Below are 22018 nucleotides of genomic sequence, written 5' to 3'. Positions count from 1 at the left end.
CTTGGTTTCTGCCTACTTTTGAGCTTCATGTGAATTGTGAGAAGTACAAGTAAAGGAGCTAAGAATGCCAATACAGGCACACGTTTTGTCTTGGAGACTGACACAAGCAGCTGCTGTTCTCCCTCACCAATGAAAGGAAACCGAGGTGCATTATTTGAAATTAAACCTGCATATTTTCCTTGTTTAGCTCAGGTACAGCTACCAGGAGAGCTAAAGGTCCTTCGTTACTTACATTTGTTTATTCCCAGTAATAACATCTGCAAATCACAGAGGTACTTCTAGAACCCCTCTAGAGAAAGGCAATTTTTCAAAAAGGAAATCCTCTCTTTGGGGTAGAATCAGGAAGCCTTACATAAGATCAAAATGTAGGACTCAGAGGCTCTGAACTAAGGTTTCGAAACACCTCTGTATTTAACCAGAACACCTGACTGTAACTGAAATTAAGGTAGAGTATTCAATTCTTTTTTTTTTTTTAATATATTTTATTGATTTTTTTTTACAGAGAGGAAGGGAGAGAGATAGAGAGCTAGAAACATCAATGAGAGAGAAACATTGATCAGCTGCCTCTTGCACACCCCCTACTGGGGATGTGCCCACAACCAACGTACATGCCCCTGACCGGAATCGAACCCGGGACCCTTCAGTCCGCAGACCGACGCTCTACCACTGAGCCAAACCGGTTTCAGCAAAGTAGAGTATTCAATTCTTTATCTTCCACTGTTCACATTCCAAAGGGAGGGTATCATCCCCAAAAGAGAGTCTTAAAGATAAGTAAACTTCTCCCAATATCTGACAGAAGTAGTAAATAGTCACTTTTGTTCTAGTGTTTGAGAATCTCTAAAAATCTCCAGGAAACAAAGACCAGACTAGTGAATCCTAGGCCCAATAAAAACTCCAGTCTCTGAAAGCTCCTAGATCAGACAAATTGGTTGCTTTAATCATTAGTTTACCAAAGAAACAACAGGATTGTCTATTTGTGAGCTAATAACACAGGCAGCCACTCATCCTCCTTTGTGAGTGTTACACTCCAAAAGGTCAGATGTATTGTGATTAAATTCTATCAATAGTAGTCATGAGCAAAGAGCTGTTTTCCTAAAATAACGAAATCAGAGTTTTCATTTGCTTTTCATAAATGTTAGATGTTAGCCTATCACCTCTTTAGATATTAAATAAAAACACAAAGTAACTATTTTCTGTTTAATTCTTTGCAATGAGACTCATATCCCTGTTTGTTTCTCTTAAACTAGGTAGGAGTTCTGAGTTACAAGTGTAGTTTTGTTCTGTCATCATCCAAACAAATGAAATCAAAAGGGTTTTGCATTTTCCAGTAATAAGGCTATTTTTAGATGAAGTGTTTGTGAGGTATTGATACACAACATAAGTGACCAGAATTAGGGGCATAAAGGGTGTTTTCCCCCCTCCTCTACCCTCTCCAGAAGAAATGGCCTAGTTATTCACTTAAGATCACTCAGCTAAGCAGAACTACTAATGTACTGGGGCTTATCTTGAACCGGTTTTTAGAGTTTGGAACTAAAGACACAGCTCTGCTTCATCAGGGAAGAATCTTGAGTAAAACTGGTGGAAGAAGGCCTACTTCCCCTTATCTGTTACTCTGCTTGAGAGATCACTTTTGGAATTGTCAGTATGCTCCATCCAAGTTCCTATCTATACCAGATCACAAACCCCTCCCATGCCAGACAGTTTTAAAACCAAACCGAGTCAAACTTGAAAACAACCACACAAAACAATCGCAACAATCTCTGGGGAGATTATGAAGTCTCCTTGTAAGGGCCAACAAGATCCTAAGATAGCCAGACCTTTGGATGTTTTAAAATCTAACTTATTACACATACATCCCAGGGCTGTCAGCAGAGCCCTCACACATTTCAACTTTGAAACTTAAATTTGACACACAGGTGGAAAGCCTCTCTTCTCCGCAAGTACCCTTGTTCCTCCCCTCCATTCTAATCTTCACTCCTATACAATCTAAATCTAGTTTGATAACTAGTACAACATCTAACTGGAATGTAGGAGAGATCGATACAAGAAACCTATCCTAGGTTGGAAATATTTAGACAGCACGATATCCTCGTTTCTAACAAGAATGGGACATTTTGCCCTATAAATGCTATTGATATCTTGGTGACCCTGGATAAAGAGATGCACTGAGCAAATGGGGCCATTCATACTAAGGGGAAAAAGAATTTGGTCCATGTATGTCAGAGAACACAAATATTCAGTTACTTTTTTCAACCCAAGTTTCTTGCCAGTGTTTCCTGGCTTCTTTAAGATTCTTTAAATAATTATGCTTCATTAATGTGGAATGGGATGTGCATTCTGATCTTGGGGCTCAGATACTTGACCAAACTATCAAGCTATCTACATCAATGGTTTATTTGAAATAGTTGTAAAAGTACACAGAGTTTTTCTTGCATCAAATGACTCAAAAGGGAGGAGGGGAAAAAAAAAGGCATCTGTCAGTTTGAAAGTCACAGACAGTTTATCTTTCTATAATTAGATTAGGGAAAAAAAATGAAGAACCCACTGATAGCAGGAAGAAGCAAGAGTCTTCTAGGTTCAGTCATCTGTAAGGAAATGAGAAAAAAAAAATTAGTTCCTTTCAATGACAAAGGTAACAACTACATATGACAATACAATTAAAACACAATTAAAATCTCTTGGTTGCTGGAGGAATCTGCTATTGTTAATGGCAGAGCACCAAGTACCTTCTGACCCTGAGCTCTTTAGTACCATTAAGCAGATAGAAACTTGTTAATTGAATTAAAAGCATTCTATACAGAGATCAATGTACACTCCTGTGTCAACAGTTTTTTGACTGATGAGGAAATCAGAATTGACTATCTAGGCAATTGACTCTGGCAGACAATTCTGGATTAATTCTAATTAACTTATATTGATCTTTTTTTCTTTTCACTCTACTACACATTAATTTACCAATATTTTCTGAGCTATTACAATGTACATTAGGTGAACAAAAATTAATATTACTTGCTTTTGAGGCACCTATTAAAAAATAGAGTGGTTGATGAACACACAAATGGGATAAAGCATAGACTACAAGGTAAACAAATCCTTTTCACCTCTGTGCATTCAAAAAAAACTTTCTATACAAAATTAAATCCTTAAGGGAATAAGTCATGTCTTCTATTTCTTTTGTATCCTTCCAAAGAAGCTAGAGAATTTTGCAACAACAGGCATTCAAAAAATGATAAGAAGGTCTGTTGCTATTAAAGAGTCTTAACTAACACAGGATAATTTTTTTTCTTAGTTCCTCAGGGGTTACACAGAAAAAAAATTTAATTCCAAATGAGAAGTATGTCTTTTCTTAAGTTAAAGAGATAGAAGTTTCTCTTAGGCTTTTGCCTTAAGAGTAGCCATTTTTACTAGGTAACTATCCATACTAGAGCACCAAGTATTTTGTACAGTGTGTAAGAGAAAGATTCAAAGTTCATGATTTATCCAGATCTGTTTGCACTTTCCTGGCACACCCCAGTGCTATTGTCTCTCTTTTCCTTTGGGGGTCAGATATAATTTTATGCTTTCCTGATGTATTTAACAATTTAATGTCAGAACCTATCAAGAAAAATGGCTGATACTGGAAGCAACTGATAGTTATGGTCTATAGCTAAGGAGTGTTTACTTTTAGAATCTCTTTTTTACTTTTCACCAGAAGAAACATCTGCTTTGGTATAAAATGAGCCCTAACTCACAGAGGACACAACTGATTCACAGTCCAGAGGAAGTGAATGAACTCGAAGGTAAGAGGTCAATCATTCATTCACTAAATATTCACTGAGGACTTACTAGCTCAAAACAGTGGGGGATATACTCCCACCCCTAGCCTTTTAAAATATTCCTTTGCCAGGGGCAAATGCAGCCAGGACAGCATTTGAAGCACCAAACTTGGCTCCGTTATGGGTAATAGGGTAACCTCGAGGAAAGACTTCATATGTGAAAAGCAAGCTTTTTGCTCTCATCATAAAGATTTTGTGAAGTTCTACTAAATCAAATATTCAGATAAGATCAATAGTGCAAGACTCAAGACTCTTAGAAATCCAAAACTTTTAAGAGCTCATTAAAAAGAGTATGAATATTTTGATGTGTTAAAGTGTACTGCACAGGGAAAGAACTGCAGAGCAGTGAAGCACAGCTGTCTGATTAATCTCAGCCCATTAAAGAGGTGTGATAGATCTAGAATGCAACACTGATAAAAAAAGAAAAAAAGAAAAAGGCAATGTGTAGTAACTCTAGGGAAAGCAACTTGGCATGTTAACTGAATTCTAATTTAATCAGTAAATGCCTATTCATTAGCGTGTAAAGCCATAACAGAAGCTATATACTTAAAAAACATAGGGACACACAAAGCTTTAATTTGGTGCCATAATCTGAAAGAAAATTGGACCCAAATTGCTTTATGTCCAGTTAAATCTTGCTACCATCTGAAAAGATAGTGAAATAAAACTGAAACACTTACTTGATGAGATATTCAGTTACTGTGCATTTCCATCTACAGAGTAGAAATATTTCAAAATAAATACACCACGTCAACTGAAATTCACTCCATCCTCTACTCTTAACTAAATACAAACAATTTATTCGGGTATATTGAATTGCAATATAAAAGTAGAAGAATGCATTCATTCACTCATTCATTATTTTTAAGCTCTCACTCAAGGACATGTGTTTTTATTGATGAGAGAGAGAGAGAGAGAGAGAGAGAGAGGGAGGGAAGGAGGGGGGGATGGGAGTAAACAGGAGGAGGGGGAGAAGGAGAAGGAAAAGGGAGTGGGAGAAGGAGAGGGAGAGAGATATATCAATTGGTTGCCTCCCATATACGCTTGTACTGGGGATTGAACCTATAACCTGGATATGTGCCCTGATTGGAAATCGAACCCAAGACCTTTTGGTGCATGGGAAGACACTCCAACTAAGCCACACCATTCAGGGTTAAAAGTAGAAGAATTTAAAATCAGTGATTGCATTCTACTCAAGATCATGAGAAAAGAAGGCAGTTTTTTACCTATCAAGCCTTCTGACATACGATTTGGTGATCTCATTTGTTGGGCAAGTATCCAAAGGAAATTTTTTTTAAAGGAAATCCTCTAGCCACCTGAAAATTAACTCAAACTGTAGCAAAGACTGAAACCAAGGGAATCTGAATTGGGAGGCAACATTAGAAAAATAAAGTGCATATTAAATATGATGGTTATCTTGGGTGTTCCACATGTGGGAATTTCTTTACCAGGGTGGTATGATACAAATTTAGTATGTTTGCTCAGCATGGCCTCTGATGTCTAGGAAGGACATTTAAATACTATTTTTATGCTGATTCTTATGACTCATAACTTTCATGTTCTCTCTACACATTTCCTTTTAGGTCCCTGAAATCCAATTTCTAATCCCAATTCCCTATTGATCTTACGTCTTGAAAGTCAGGGATGACTTCCTCCTAACAAAAATCAATAGTCTTTTTGTTATTGTTATTAATCCTTACCTGAAAATATTTTTCCATTGATTTTTAAAAAGAATACATTTTGTTTGTTTTTCACAGAGAGGAAGAGAGAGGGATAGAGAGTCAGAAACATTGATGAGAAAGAATCATCAATCAGCTGCCTCTTGCACATCCCCTACTGGGGATGTGCCCGCAACCAAGGTACATGCCCTTGACCAGAATCAAACCTGGGACCTTTCAGTCCGCAGGCCGACAATCTATCTACTGAGCCAAACCGGTTTCGGCTTTCCATTGATTTTTTGAGAGAGAGTGGAATAGAGGAAGTGAGGGGGAAGAAGTGTGGGGGAGGAAGAAGGGGAAAGAGGGAGGAAGGGAGGGAGAGAGAGAACAACAACGAAAAAAAACACCTCACATCGAAGTGAGATATCATCTGGTAACCTCCTACATGCACTCCAATCACAGTCAGGGATTGAACCTGCAACCCAGGTACATGCTTTTGACCAGGAATTGAACTTGCAAACCCTTTAGTGCTTGGGCTGACACTCTAACCACTGACACACTGGTCAGGGCAATAGTCTTTTAAAAAATACGTTCTTATTTTATTTTTTAAAACGTTTTTATTGATTTTAGAGAGAGAGAGAAAGGGAGGAGAGAGAGAAACACTGATGAGAAACATCAATATTGATCAGCTGCTTCTTGCACACCCCCTGCTGGGGACTGAGCTTACAACCTGGGCATGGGTCCTGACCAGGAATTGGTGCTTGGGTTGACACTCAACCACAGCGCCACAGTAGCCAGGCTGGGCAATAGTCTTTTTATTGCTCCCCAAATTTACCCGTGGTATTTAATGTCAGTGGTCACCCTATCTTGAAAATATTCTTTTGGTTTCTGTGATCTTGTACTTTCCTAGTACTAATCAGAACCAGGACTAGGATGAACAGAGTGAGGCCCTCAGGGTGCAAAATTTAAGGAGGTGCTCATTCTCAGGGTTATGGGAGTGCAAGGTATACTGACTAAACATGTCTTTGAATATCAAGACTAACTATATTTATCAGAACAAAGAAAAAAATAAACGTATTCTGTCTCATTCACTTACTGTTTTTCCATGGCAGAACGTACGGCAGAGACTTGGGAACGCGCATGCCTGAAGCCAGGTTACTCTTATGTTCCATAACTATGTTGCTTGCAGGGCTGCAAAAGAAAGACAAATCTGACTATGCCAGAATATCTGTATTCTTCAGGCAAGCACACACAAGACAATCAAAATGTGGTATTTTTTTTTTGTGTGTGTGTGTGTTTTTTTGTATTTTGGGGGAAAACAAAACGGCCTACATTATAAAATGTAAACACATTTCCATTAAAACATTCTTGCAATTAGAATGATTACCATTTCTCTGGAAAGCTTACTGTTCTGAACAGGCATTAAGATGGGTCTCAGTATTTTCATTTCTTAGAAATTGAGATAAACAGTAATGCCATCTACTGTTCAGCTGTAGAACAAACACATCAACTCATTCAATAAACATGAGATAAAATAAAATGCCAAGACAATCATACCAAGGGCAACAAATATCAAAGAACTGAGAAAAAAATTAAAACTGTACCAATGAAATTCATTTTTAAGTTTTTCTATCGTAGTGAACACACAAAGTAAGGTACATTTACAATTACTAGCTGACTTCAGGAGCCAAGAAATAAAAATGGATTAAGTATTCAATTTGGGGGGGAAATGAAGTCTAGCATTTCATTTCTTTATTTTCTAATCCATAAATATTCTCATTTGGATTTGAAATGTGATCTTCTAAGGGTTAAAGATAAAATAATAATGAGAAATCTTATAGATTTCAAAATTATATGCAAAATTAGTGGGAAGAAGAGATGCATTTCCCCCCCCTACCAAACAAGTGTTTTGGATTCTCCACTCTTAAACAACTGTTAAGATTACTTTTTCCTTAAACACTAGTTAGCAAAAGTAAAAATGATCCACGTAGTATAGCTGGGGATTTTTTTTAAAGCATTAAAATAATATGAACCTAGTAAAAAACTCAACTAAGACATAATATCTGGCACCACTGTCTCCTTTGCTAGACTATAAACTAGTATTTCTGTGTTCCCACAGTGATTAACACAAAGCAAGTAACCTTTTTATGAATCAAGGAAGAAATAAGAAAAATAATCCACCAAAAACAATATCTATTGTAATAGACTAAGTTACTACCAAGTAATGCCATCAAGGAAAGAGATCAATTCATGCTTTGGTGGCTGTTTTTGGTAACAAAGCACTCTGATTTGGGGAGACAATGCTCGGAATGAGACAATTTCATTTACCTGTTCTTGCCACAGTAGTTCGCTGTGCCCCAGACAAATGGGGTGCTGGTCTGTTCCCACAAATCTGCCAAAGGAAGCAAAACATAGTTTGTGGTATAAGACACCAGTTTATGCTAGTTTAACTTGTAATAACTTATAATACACCTAAGTTTAGAGAAGGAAGTAAAAATTGATCAAGTACCTTGCCTAAGTGACACAGTAGCAGGAATTTAATTGAAGAATATAAACACAAAAGACATAAATAATAATAAACGTGCCTAGTAACAGCCAAACACAGATGGCATAGCACAATTTATGGAAAAAAACAGATGTAAAGAAGTGCTTTTTCCAAACAAGAAGGGAGAGGCTGTTCCACGTGTCTGCACAGCCATACAAATGTGCTCGTTTTGGGGCCCAATAAAAATAACAAAGCATTTCGAACAACATGGCATGTTCATAAAAATGGAAAATCTTCCTTCTGTCTAAAGCAAATGACTTGAGATTTAGATATTGTGCAGAAAAAGATGCAGAAGCACTTACCTTTATCCCAGTCTTCATCACAAGGAGGGCACTGCCATGTGCTCTCAACCAGAGTCTCTTGTCCAAGGTTCCGGGTTTGGTTGACTGAAAGACAACAGAGATTTTGACATGAGAACGGGACATTGCTGACTTATGTGTAAAGGGATTAGTGGCCAAATATGTTGCAGGATAGCCCAAAGGGTCTTTGGTTCTCGAAGATATACAGAGTGGTCTTATCCCCTTGCTGAGAGAGGACATGAAAAAAAACAAAGATATTTATATCTGTGGTAAAAGCATTTTTTTAGTTAGATGAATTATTGGTAAAGTGAATCAGGTTGTTTAGAAGAGAAAGCATTCTGACAAACACAACCTGACATCCTTTTCCTGCGGAAAGTATTCTTCAATATGGAAAGCCAAAAATCAAGGTGACAATGTAGCATAACACAAATTTAAAGGGGCTAACCTCTAGTACAAAAACATTTCAGCTAGTCAGTCTTACCAATGTCTTGCTCTATACAACTCTTGTCATCACAGCTTGAAATATGATGACTGATTTCGGTCCGAGGAACCTGATGGCGAGCATTGAAGGGACAAGTAGCCAATTTGTTTGCGACATCAGGATGATTCTGTGGAACAAAAATTAAGGGGTCTATCAATTCTCTGGACCTCTTAAAAGTCCAAGGGGCATGGCTCAGCTTTATCTATAAATGGCTCCCCTAAAATCTCTCAATATACTTGCAGCTTAGCTATGATAGGTAAATTCATACTAGAAAATTAAGAGGAAATTTTTTTTATCACTCATACAGACCATATAGTATTTCAAAATCATCAAAACGTAAGTCTCTTTGTTATGACTACAGAGACTGAAAACACAGATTTTGGGTTAAGCGGCTTATATGGAGGTAAAGAGAAAATTTAGAATTGGGTATTAGAACTACATCTTCTCTCCCTGTTCCTAAGAGTCATGAGATTCAAGTGGCACAGCACGTAATGGTAGAGCCCTTTGGATGTCTTTGAAAGCTGGTATTGAGGATACCCAGTAATAATAAAACATTCCCAGTCTGCACTGCAGTAATCCCTGTTACTGCTATACAATAGGGCTGGAAAATAATTGTTGGAAGGGAGCTGCAGAAGAACAGACCAATGATTTTTCAAATTAACTTGGGTACACTTATTTAAAGTAATAATGCCTAAAATGAGGCTCTGAACAATTTGACCTTTATTTCAGTTATTTCACTAAGGAAAAGTCCAAATGATGAGTCTACTCTGCTGACCAAGTTTCTTATTAAAGCAAAGTATTTAATGTTACTCAAATCTTATAGTAATATACCAGCAATTAAGAAATTACTTACTAGGAGAAGAAAAAGATATATCACACAATACTAAAAAAATAAATAAATAAAATAATGTGAAATGGGGAGAAGGCTGGAAAAAAAATAGAGGATGGAGAAAATTGTGAGGGCATTTGTTTCCATGATTTTTCTAAGGGATGTCAGGTATTCCAATGCAAAGGTTTTGTGGCCAAAGATCAAGAGCATTAGAAGAGGACATTATAGTGGTATCTTCAGATGCATATGGTCCATGTTCAACTTTAAGGGATCTTTGCTCAAAGATTAAAAAAAGCTGGAGAAATAAAAATTGGCATTATAATCATATCTCCAGGACTACAAAAGAAACACTCATGAAAGGCTGTTAATATATACATAAATTGTATGCAGTTTGGATTAAGTACCAAAACTGTTTTCGAAGCATCAGTCCTGGCAGAACTTTGGCCTCTGTATCTGATGTTAGCACTCTAACAATCTTTTCAAAGTGCCTCAGTTAGTATACCAGCATCAAAGTCATTTACATCAGATAAGTATACAAAAGAATGACCAGAGAAGAAACTCTAATAAGCTGGTTTCCTTCCTCCTCAAAGATGCTGTTGAAATTTGGAAAAAGTTATATTTTAGGAATAAGTTTTTCTTGGTCTAATCTCTAACTCAGGGGTCCTCAAACTTTTTAAAGTGGGGGCCAGATCACGGTCCCTCAGAGAGCTGGAGGGCTGGACTATATGAACTACTAATCCCTACTGTAACACCTTGGCTGCGCTCACTGCCCAAAAAACCTGGCGGGCAGGATCAGACTCCCCTGGGGGCTGCATGTGGCCCGCGGGCCGTAGTTTGAAGACCCCTGCCTAACTATTCAACTTCTCTAAAATTTATAACCAAAAATATCAGAAATCAGTGTATTATTGATTCAATCCTTATCAGGACAATGAATGCATCAAATTCACAAGACAAGAGATTTTCTCATTGCTAGCAAAAATTAGTGTTTCCTCTTTTTACAAAGGGAGAAAGATTCCAGAGAAGCCATTTATCACTATGGGTGCTTATCACTAGTTGGGGGGGAAAAACAAAATAGGAAAAAACTTATGTACCCAAGAAGTAAATAAATTCCTTTCTATAAATGTTGGTATTTAATACAAAGGTAGATTCCCAAAATAATTGTGGCAATTTAACACTTACGTTAAAATTATCTGATATTTACAGAATTTTTTTTTTTTTTTTAAAAAGAACTAAGGGCATCATAGGGAAAATTATGAAAATATCCTACCTTTTTGCACTTGATAAGATGATAAGGAAACCTGCAGGCTCTGATCTGGTGGTTTCTATCATAGGGACATGGTAATAGCTTTTCAGGGTCCAGGGAATCGACTGAGAGAGAGAGAAAAATAGGATAAGTATAAAGCTTAATATGTTTTTGGATAACTACAGGATTACCAATGTATTTTCTTTCTTTTAAAGCATTTTATTTTTTAAAAATATTTTTTATTGATTTCAGAGAGGAAAGGAAAAGGAGATAGAAACATCAATGATGAGAATCATTGATTGGCTGCTTCCTGCACGCCCTCTACTGGGGATGGAGCCAAAACAAATGCAAGTGCCCTTGTCCAGAATCAAAAGTGGGATCCACAGGCCGAACTGGCTAGAGTAGGCGCAATGTATTTTCATGTTTTTAAAAGGCACAATGTATTTTCTAACAGAAACTGCAAAAAGAGAATAAGACATTCTGAAAACAACTTGAAATTTAAATAAAAGGGTAATTAAACATTTGAAAATGAACATTTAATTCTGATAAGATAAAATTGTGTTAAGCACAGCAAAACCAGTGATCAAAGGATAAGGTTTTGGTTCATATTTGGTTGTACTTAAATATTGCTGTTTTCACCCAGCTGGCATGGCTCAGTGGTTGAACATCAATCTATGAACCAGGAGGTCATCACTGGATTTCTGGTCAGGGCACATGCCCAGATTGTGGGCTCAATCCAGGAGGATTGAGGCATGCAGGAGGCAGCTGATCAATGATTCTCCCATTGATGTTTCCATCTCTTTCTTTCTTCCTTCCTCTTTGAAATCAATACAAATGTAAAAAAGAAAAAAATACTGATGTTTTCATTGTTGGTCACCCTTACTATTAAACAAAAAATGACATGACATGACATTTTCTTTTTCTTTTCCAAAAGTGCTAATTCAGGGTCATTTATATTCTAGCTAGCCACCCAGAGCTTCCCAACCAGTATGCTGAAGGTTGGAATGAATAGTGTGCCAATATTTCAATGTAGGAGTCCACACACATGTGTTCCCATACCCAACTGTCCTAGGGCAAGTTGAGGATAGTTACTCCTGCTCAAAAGCATCCCTGTCTATTTGCTAAAAAAGCACTGTTCTATATCAGTGGTATGTTTTATGGAAGACTGAGAAATACTCGATAGATGAGTTCTTTTTCACCTGTCTGCTTTAATTCACTACTACTATAAGTAGTTCTTGATCTTGGTTACTCAAGTTACCTCTTAGATGAAACCAATACCTTTATTAGATAAGTAGTTTTACCTTTAATATTTTAATGCATGAGAAAAAACCAGAATTTTTAAATTTAGTGATTATCAAATTTGCCATAGTAAGAACAGAATAATCTGCAAACACAGAGCTTCCTGAGATTAAGACACCTGCAGACATATGAAGCTGCTATGTGAAAGCAAGCCCCAAACTTATATCATGCTATTTAAAACTACTCTTAGAAGGCTATACTTTCAGGGGTTATTTCCATAGTTTGGAATTGTGGAAATTTCTCTGAACATGTCTCTCAGAGAAGTTTCTCTGAACATATAACTACCCTTAGGGTTTACAAGATGCCCAGGTTGAGCCCCAAATTTTGATAGGCTGATTAAGGACAGGAAATTAAACGGTTAAGCACATTCTCAGTATATTATGAGGATGAGAAGCAACCTAATAAAATGCTTTGTCCCCATTGAAGGCAATGATAAAAATGAAATAAGATAAACAATTCACATTTGATAAAAGGTGTATAAACCAGGAGACTGCTATGAAAATCAGAAGCTAGTGGGGAATTGAAACAGACAGTTTCACTGGAAGAGTGGTAAACATGGAATAAATTGCTAACCATGACCATGATGTAAATGAGCCAGAAAGGTGACGTGAAGGACAGAATGAATAGGAAGAAAAAAATCTTAGAGGACAGGCAGGCTTATTATGCCAAACAGGCATATCCTGACCAGCAATCTTTTTTCTTTCATCTTTTCCATTCTCCTGGAATTTTTAAAATTTCTTTATTGATTATGGTATTACATAATTGTCCTCATCCCCCCATTCCCATCCCAAACCCCTTCCCATGTATACCCTACCCCCCTGTTGTCCATGACCACTGACCAGCAATCTTTTCACTGAAGCTTCAGGACACCCAGGGTGAGTTCACAAATGAAATTCGTATTAAATCCTTTCATTTAGTCCATTCCATCACTAGCAAATGTTAAGCCATGTCAGCAGCAGACAGACTGGATGTACCTTATGATTCATACACACTTTACTGCCCACACAGTGGCATACGTCAGACTTGAAAATGATAGTTTTCTACCATAATGCTTTACTTTTTGGTCTCTAGTAATTTAGGTTAGCTCTAACCTGCTTTTTTTAGATTTAAAATTTTTATTTTCTTTTTAATTAAAAAAATGTAAATGGCTATAAAATATATGCAACATAAAATTTACCATATTAACCATTTTTAAGTGTACAGTTCAACCGAGTTAAGTATATTCACATTGTTGTGTAACTAATCTCCAGAATTTTTAAAATCTTTATTGTTCAGATTACAGGTGTTCCTCTTTTTCCCGCCCCATAGCTCCCCTCCACCTGATACCCCACCCCACCCCATGTTCTTACCCCCTGCCACTGTCTTCATCCATAGGTTTAAGGTTTTTTGTCCAATCTCTTCCCACACCCCTCAGACCCCCTTTCCCTTGAGAACTGTCAGTCCACTCCCTTTCTATGTCCGTTTCCATTATATTCACCAAGCATTCTGTTTTTCAGACTTTTTATTCACTTGATTTTTTTTTTTTTAAATACACTGTATTTTTATTGATTTTGTACAGAGAGGATGGGAGAGAGATAGTTAGAAACATCGATGAGAGAGAGTCATCGATCAGCTGCCTCTTGCACACCCCCCACCGGAGATATGCCCGCAACCAAGGTACATGTCCTTGACCGGAATCGAACCCGGGACCCTTCAGTCCCCAAGCCGATGCTCTATCCATTGAGCCAAACCGGTCCCGACTATTCACTTGATTTTTAGATTCACTTGTTGGTAGGTATGTATTTGATGTCTTTTTGTTGTTCAGAATTTTTATCTTTACCTTTTTCTACTTTTCTTCTTAAAGAATACTCTTCAGCCGAAACCGGTTTGGCTCAGTGGTAGAGCGTCGGTCTGCGGACTGAAAGGGGTGGAGTCTCAAGGCATCACTAGACTAGGGCGTGGCAAGCAGTGATGGCTGGTAGCCAGCCGTCCCATGCCTCCAACTGCATCCCCGCATCTCGCACCCCAGCGCAGCAAACAATTATTCCTGCACACAGCTCTGCAAGGAAGCCACCCTCACTTTCCAACCCGATGGCAGACAGTCCAGCTTCTCCCCATAGGAGTTTGGGTCCTGCACATCTCCCCAGAAGCTGGATTTCAGGGAAATCTGGAGCTTGTTTCCCTTTGGGTTTAAGAAAGCAACGCCTGCCACCAGCCCGGATCACGCGTGCTCCGTACCTCAGCTTTTCAGTGTTTGTGCACTGAATGCTCTTTTCCTTTCTTTCTTTCTAGTTGTAGAACTTCCACTCAGCCAGCCCTCCCATGGCCCTGGGTGATAGACATTTTGTCTTTTAGTTGTAGTTTTGAAATAATTGTGCGAGGCAGCAGTTTAGGTGTTTACTTGCGCCGCCATCGTGGGTTCCCTCTGCCAGAATTTTTTTCATCTTACAAGACTGAAACTCTATATCCATTAAACAACTCCCTATTCCCTTTTCCACCCAACCATGGCAAACACTGTTCTTTCTGTTTCTGAGTTTGACTAGTCTAGATACTTCACAATAGTATTTGTTTTTTTGTGACATTTATTCCACTTAGCATAATGTCCAAGTTTCCTCCATACTGTGGTTGTGATGGGATTTCCTGTACCTATTTTTACTTAAAAAATTAAAAAAAAAAATCTTACCTGAGGATATTTTTATTGATTTTAGAGAGAAAGAAAGGGGAAGAGAGGGAGGGAGGGAGGTAGGGAGAATGAGCGAGAGGCAGCGAGAGACCGAAACATCCATTGGCTGTTCCCATAAGAATCTCCAACCTAGGTATGTGTCCTGACCTGGAATTGAATCTGTAACCTTTTGGTGTACGGAACAACACTAATCAACTGAGCCACCAGGGTAGGGCTGCTTCCCCCCCTTAACATATCTTTGTGCTCCTTCTATGTGAGTCCATATAAGGAATATTTCATTACTGCAAAGAAATGTCCTAAATTTTTTTAAAAAAATCCTTACTCAAAGGTATTTTTTCCATTGATTTTTTTTTAATAAACCTTTATTGTTCATATTATTACAAAAGTTCATTTTTTTCCTCCTCCACCCTCTGCCCTTTCCCCACCCCCCACTGTCCTTATCCATAGGTGCACAGTTTATGTTAAGTCTCTTCCCGCACCCCCACTCCTCTTTTCCCTAAGAATCATCAGTCCACTCCTCTTCCATACCTCTGATTCTATTGTATTCAACAGTTAATATTGTTCATCAGGTTTTTTAATTCCCTTGGTTTTTAGATTCACTTGTTGATAGTTATGTATTTGTTGTTCATAATTTTTATCTTTATTTTCTTTCTCTTCCGAAAGAACCCCCTTCAGCAATTCATATAATTCTGGTTTGGCGGTGATGAACTCCTTTAGCTTTTTTTTTTTTTTTTTTTTTAAATTAGTGAAGCTCTTTATCTGGCCTTCGATTCTGAGTGATAGCTTTGTTGGGTAGATAATTTTTGGCTGTAGCTTCTTGCTATTCATCACCTTGAATATTTCTTGCCATTCCCGTCTGGCCTGCAGGGTTTCTGTTGAGAAATTAGCTGACAATCGTATGGGTGCTCCTTTAAAGATAACTACCTGCTTTTCTCTTGCTGCTTTTAATATTTTGTCTTTTGCTCTTGGAATTTTAATTATGATGTGTCTTGGTGTGGTCTTCTTTGGATTCCTTTTGTTTGGGGTTCTGTGCTCTTCCTGACTTGTAGGTCTAATTCTTTCACCAGGTGGGGGAAGTTTGCTGTCACTATTTCTTTCAGTATGTTTTCGGTATCTTGCTCTCTCTTCTTCTGGGACCCCCAAAGTTCTGATGTTGGTTCGCTTGAAGTTGTCCCAGAGGTTTCTTACATTATCTTCAACTTTCTGGATTCTCTTGTCTTCTTGCTTCTGCGGAGGAGTGTCTTCTGGCTCTTTATGTTCCAAATCTTTGACTTGATTCTTGTGATCTTCCATTCTGTTTTTAGGACTCTGTATAATATTTTTTATTTCAGACAATGTATTCTTTATTTCTTGTTGATCCTTTTTCATATCCTTATAGGTCTCATAGGCCTTCTCTAGGAAATCCTTGAAAAACCTTATAAGCATGATTTTGAACTCTATATCCAGTCACTTTTTGTTCTCCATTTCTTTCGTTTGTGATCTGTTTCCTTGTCTCGGCATTTTCCCAGCTTCCCTGAGTTGGTAGCCTTAAAAGTATCTGTGTTCAGCTTGGATGGGGCGGAGTTTCAGGGTGGAGCCTACAGCCTTGGCTTCCATCAGCCACACCCTATAAGGTTCCTGAGTCTCAGTATTCCTCAGGGTCCTTCAGTACTCGCTGCAAGCACCTCTGAGAGAAATGTGCCCTTGAGTTTCGCATGCTACCAAACAGTCTAGGCTCTCCCCCAATGAACCTGGAACTGGGGTTCAGTTGGAAGTGGGGTTGGAAGTGGGGTTCAGAGCAGTCTGGAGCTTTTGTCTCCTTCCTGCTAGGGCAATCCAGTGGCAGTCAACCGCCTGTTCTCTGTGCACAATGTGCGTGCTTCCAGGACATCCCCTCGCCGCTCCCCTGGGTTTCTGCCTCACAGCCCAGGCTCCCTCTGTATGAGCCTGGGTCCCCAGGGTCTGGCCTAGAACTGGGGTTCAGTGTAGTCGGAACTGGGCTCAGCACAGTCCAGAGCTTTTGTCTCCTTCCCACTAGGGCAATCTAGCAGCAGAGTCAACGGTCTGTCTTCTGCGCGTAATGTGTGCATCTCCTGGGGCTCAGACTTTCGCCACTCCCCTGAGATTCTGCTCAACAGCCCAGGCTCCCTCTGTATGAGCCTGGGTCCCCAGGGTCTGGCCTAGAACTGGGGTTCAGTGCTGTGAAATCTGGGGTTCAGCTTTTATCTCCTTCCCGCTAGGGAATGCCAGCCAGGCACTCAGCCTCCCCCTCCTCTCTGGCTCTGTCCTCTCCGTGCCTCCGTACCTTAGGCTTTTACAGCTCCTCTGATTTTCCTTCTGGTTTTCTCTTTCCTTCTTGTTGTAGAATTTCCAGTCAGTCGACTTTCCTGTACTTCTGGGTAATGTCCATTTTGTATTTTAGTTGTATTTTATTGAAATTGTTGTGTGAGGCTGCAGTTAGGTGTTACCTATGCCGCCATCTTGGATTCTCAAGCCTGTTTTTCTCCATTGATTTTTAAAAAGAGTGAAAGGGAGGTAGGACTGGAGAGAGAAACACTGACCTGTGGCCTCCTGTACACACTCTGGCTAGGGGAGGGGCTGGGAGTAAACCTGAAATTGAGGTACATGCCTTTGACTGGGAATCGAATCTATAACCCTTAACTCTAACCACTGAGCAAAACTGGCCAGGGCTCATAGATTCTTAATCATTTCCCTTACTGATGGACATGTAGGTTGTTTACAGTTTTTACTATTATATACAACTAGAGACCCAGTGTACAAAACGCGTGCATGGGGTAGGGTCCCTCAGCCAGGCCTGCACCCTTTCCAATTCAGGACCCCTCGGGGGATGTCTGACTGCCAGTTTAGGCCCAATCCCGCAGCAGCAATTGGACATTCCTCTTGCAATCTGGGACAGTTGGCTCCTAACTGCTCACCTGCCTGCCTACTTGATTGCCCCTAACCACCTCTGCCTGCCAGCCTGCCACCCCTAACTGCTCCTCTGCCAGCCTGGTCACCCCTTAACTGCTTCCCCCTGCTGGCCTGATTACCCCTAACTGCTTCTGCCTTGGCCCCCACCACCATGGTTTTGTCTGGAAGGACATCCAGAAGATGTCCAATCTAATTAGCATATTACCCTTTTATTAGTATAGATGCTGTGACTAACAATCTATTATATACTTCTTTGTGCACTGTATGAGTATTTGTATTTGGCAGATACCTAAAAGTGCAATATTGATGTATATGTTTGGGCAAATAAATTATTCTAGGTTTTGTTTTCTCAGTGCAAAATTTGAGTGTTAAATAAAGTCATTTTCAGGTCTCTTTTGGTTCTACACTTGTGTGAGTCTAGTGCTGCCTCCCTTTTGATTTCCTTGGCTATCTAAGAATCCTAGATTGCTTGGGAAATAAGAATATTCCCTAGGATTTCTTTAATCCTAAAAACTCAATTTACATCAACAATATTATGTATACCATATTACTCCTCAAAATAGAAAGGAAACACAGGTGTCCCAACTGCAGCCCTTTCAAAGCTTGATGATGTCTCATACCTCTTTATTTAAATTTTAAATATTTTATTTCAAATTTGGGCACTTCTCTACATTACTATCATATAAACCATTTCTCTTCAGCAGTTTAGGAGAAATATGAATCTTTGCCACACATTAGAAGTCTTGTCAAACATAAAATTGTATGCAAGTTAACTTATTTTCTAAAAGCAAGAAGTACATACTGTAATTTTCTTCCATGTTGGAAATGAAGAAGCAGAATCCAAGTGCTGGGGAGGGAGGGAAAAAAGCAGTGGTTCAGTGAGTTAGAAATGAAATGTACATAAACGTGGCCCCAAGAAGTAGAGTCAAACTGGGATTGAAGCTACCCAAGTTCAATATGAAAAACCTTTAGTGCCCTCCTCCCTTACATATTTCCTCTCCCTTTTTAGCATTCTTTGTTACTTTAAAGCATTTCAATATCATTGTTTAATTCACACTCTTGGAATAAATTATAGGGCTCCAAAATAGTTAAGAAAAATCACATCTGACTACTAATTTAAAATGCATTGAGGTGATGTCAATGTACTTGAAGTGCCATTACAGTAGCCCAGTGTTTCCCAACCTTCTCTCCTGATGAGAATCACCTGGTAGAGTTGTTAAAACACAGATTCCTGAATCCCAACTAAGAAGTGCTAAACTAGAATTTTTGAGAACATATAGGTAAAATTGCATACCTAACTTAGTGCTCTGTATATAAAATCTGTCTTAGAGCACTAGTTAAGTATACAATTTTACCTATATGTTCCCAAAAATTCTAGTTTAGCACTTCTTAGTTGGGATTCAGGAATCTGTGTTTTAACAACTCTACCAGGTGATTCTCATCATGAGAGAAGGTTGGGAAACACTGCAGTAGCCAATCACTGTTTGCCATCTGTTAGGGTTTGATGTTGCTTAACATGAGAGAGGGCAAATCAAGACCACAAGAATACTATTGTTTTTAAAAAAACACGGGATGGAAAGGCTGCCAGTCTTGCTCCCTTCTCCCTGACAGTTGGGAATGCTGGAAGCCTGTTAGACGTCTGTACACTCAATCCATCCAATATGCCCAGAGACATTCTCGCTTACTATTTTCATGACTTTTCTTAAACATGATCAGGAAGTGCCACACGTTTTCCACTGATGCTTTACCTCCCCTGTCTCCCAATCTCCTATGCCAGTGGTCGGCAAACCACTGCTCGAGAGCCACATGCGGCTCTTTGGCCCCTTGAGTGTGGCTTTTCTACAAAATACCACGGCCTGGGCAAGTCTATTTTGAAGAAGTGGTGTTAGAAGAAGTTTAAGTTAAAAAAATCTGGCTCTCAAAAGAAATTTCAATCGTTGTACTGTTGATATTTGGCTCTGTTGACTAATGAGTTTGCCGACCACTGTCCTATGCTAAAACAAATAGAGCTGGTTATTTATTTAAAATTTTTTTTAATAGACTTGGTTATTGAATCTCTCCAGTTAACAGTCATTCCTTCCATGCTTTGAGGTAAAATTTCTGAATGTTAGGACTTAAGAACTTTCCATTTTATGGGTAACAGAACCATAAAGAACAGATCTGTAACAGAAGTGTGGGAGATTAAAAGACAAGAATTGGTTTTGTAGTTTGAATTCTCTTCTACTAGAGATCCCTCCTACTTCGCATTGTGATTAAATAAGCTTATCATTATGGGGAATTAAATAAGATTATCATTTAGGAAATAAACCCCTAAATTTATACAAAACCATCTCATAACAAACGTCTGAAAATTGGCCAGATTTACAGTTATTCCCTCTGGAGCAAGCTCTCCTATAATTCCATACCCCTTCCCCCCATTCTATGACATAAGCAGCCTTGGAACCCATGAAAAGAAATACCAGCGACCAGCTGGAACCCTAGTTTATTAATTTGCTGCAGAGCCCAGGTGTTAATTATAACCATTAGTGAAAATGGCATAAAAGTGTTTGTTATGTCTGGATTAGGAAATCCTGACCTTTCTTTCGGCATGTTTTACTTGTACATGGTCACTCTCGACTTTTAAAGTAAAAATAAATGAAGTTTGGAAGGAAGAACCAAGTATTATATTCCTTGATTTTCAGGCATTTAAAGGGATGATCAGCAACTCGATTCAATCACTTGGTAGGATGCCATCCTGCCCTGTGGGGGCAAAAAGGCTAATCCCAGTAGGGAAAGGCCACTGGAATCCACAGCCTCATCATCAGCCTTGTCCACCTAAGTATCCTTCACATCCAACTGTGAACGGGCTCTCTGTGTCTTTTCCCTGGCACTGGATGCGCTGAAACGGGCAAATGACACAAAGGAGTTTCTAGTTTGGGGGGGAAGGTGGTCCGAGGTCACCGGCTAAGGGGCTCAGGAACACAGAGTTTCTTTCTTTACACGGAACATTCCGAGTAGATTTAAGCAACGGGACGGACCAGGAGAAGAGGGGGAGGTGGTTAACTTGTTAACTTGTTTGTAGAGAAAGGAGCTCGGGAGGCCCTCGAGGGGGCGAGGCGGGAACCGTCTGCGGCCGAACAGCTGCGTGGAGAACCGCCAGGCGGAGGGCAAGGGACACAAAGGAGTCCCAGTTTGGGGGGGTACGTGGTCTGAGGTAACCGGTTCCACAGAGCTGGGGCTCAGGAACGGTTTTTCTTCCTTTAAGCGCCGGCCGGCCGCGGGCCGCGGGCCGCATGGTTAAAAAGCGGGACGTCCGGTCCCCTTCCTTTAAACAGAACATCCCGAGTAGATTTAAGCCACGGGACGGAACAGGAGAAGAGGGGACGGTGGTTAACTTGTTTGTGGGCAGAGGAGCTCGGGCGGCCCTCGGCCCGGCCCTCGAGGGGACGAGGCGGGGAACCGCCTTCGGCCGAACAGGAACCGCCGGGCGGAGGCCGGGGCCTTAAAGGGGAGAGAACAGATGGCGAAGGCGCCCCGGCACCCAAAGCGAGTCGTTTGAGGGCCCAACGCCGGGGCCGCGACGTCCTCCTTACCTGAGTCCAGTCACCCTCTCCACACAGTCGTGTCCACACAGTCGTGTCCACCCCGCGCCCTAGCAACGCTCCCTTCCGGCGCCTGACGTTAGGGCGGGGCTCACTTCCGGTGCCGGTGACGTAGTCCCGGCGCTGGCTTGGGCGGGGGGTGCAGCCGCTGTTCTCCTCGGCGCTCCCTCCTCAGGCCCTTTTCCCAGGCCTCAGGTCACCCCCCGCCCTTTGGGTCCGCCCAGTGGGCCCCGGGAGGATGGCGGCCTTGCGTGGGAGGAACGCGCTTCTTCCCTGGCTCTGCGGTGGCCATCTTAGCGGAGAGAACGAGGGCTTAGAAACGGGCCTTTGAGATAGATACGTGTAGAGCAGTGTTTTTCAACCTTTTTTGGGCAAAGGCACACTTGTTTCATGAAAAAAATCACGAGGCACACCACCATTAGAAAATGTTAAAAAATTTAACTCTGTGCCTATATTGACTATATATAAAGTAATTCTCTTGAATAGGAATCAAATAAACACAAAGAAAGTATTTTATAATTACTTTATTATGAAATATTAAGTAAACAAAATAGTGAAAAATTATAAAATTCTTGTCTTGTCTGCACCTACGGCACACTAGTGTGCCGCGGAACAGCGGTTGAAAAACGCTGATATAGAGACAGTAAAGCAACAAGCAGACTGTCAAATTACAGCGAGGAGGGGAGGAGGATCTGG

The 22018-nt window shown here is 39.9% G+C and overlaps 1 protein-coding gene across 1 annotated transcript; it reads right to left on the bottom strand.

Annotated features, from left to right (window-relative positions):
* Positions 1 to 500: 500 nt before the first annotated feature.
* Positions 501 to 21375, bottom strand: GTSF1 (gametocyte specific factor 1). Its single transcript, XM_084879045.1, has 9 exons — positions 21314 to 21375; positions 18544 to 18588; positions 10895 to 10995; positions 8799 to 8925; positions 8321 to 8404; positions 7802 to 7865; positions 6570 to 6664; positions 4496 to 4528; positions 501 to 2585 (listed from the first exon to the last, which is right to left on the bottom strand). Exons 2-8 carry the CDS (start codon positions 18557 to 18559, stop codon positions 4512 to 4514), a joined length of 504 nt encoding a protein of 167 aa, XP_084735171.1. The 5' UTR covers positions 18560 to 18588; positions 21314 to 21375; the 3' UTR covers positions 501 to 2585; positions 4496 to 4511.
* Between the last annotated feature and the right edge of the window lie 643 nt (positions 21376 to 22018).

The sequence above is a fragment of the Pipistrellus hanaki genome (assembly GCF_964339955.1).
Source record: "Pipistrellus hanaki genome assembly, chromosome: 3".
NCBI classification, from domain to species: Eukaryota; Metazoa; Chordata; class Mammalia; order Chiroptera; family Vespertilionidae; genus Pipistrellus; species Pipistrellus hanaki.
The sequence above is the reverse complement of the archived record's forward strand: the minus strand, read 5'-3'. Positions and strand labels throughout refer to the sequence as shown.

Excerpts from the sequence above, each read along its gene's own strand:
- GTSF1 (XM_084879045.1), bottom strand. Across the intron at positions 7,866-8,320 it reads TGATGAAGACTGGGATAAAG|ATTTGTGGGAACAGACCAGC; the intron begins GTAAGTGCTTCT and ends TTCCTTTGGCAG. Across the intron at positions 6,665-7,801 it reads AACTACTGTGGCAAGAACAG|CCCTGCAAGCAACATAGTTA; the intron begins GTAAATGAAATT and ends TTTCTTTTGCAG.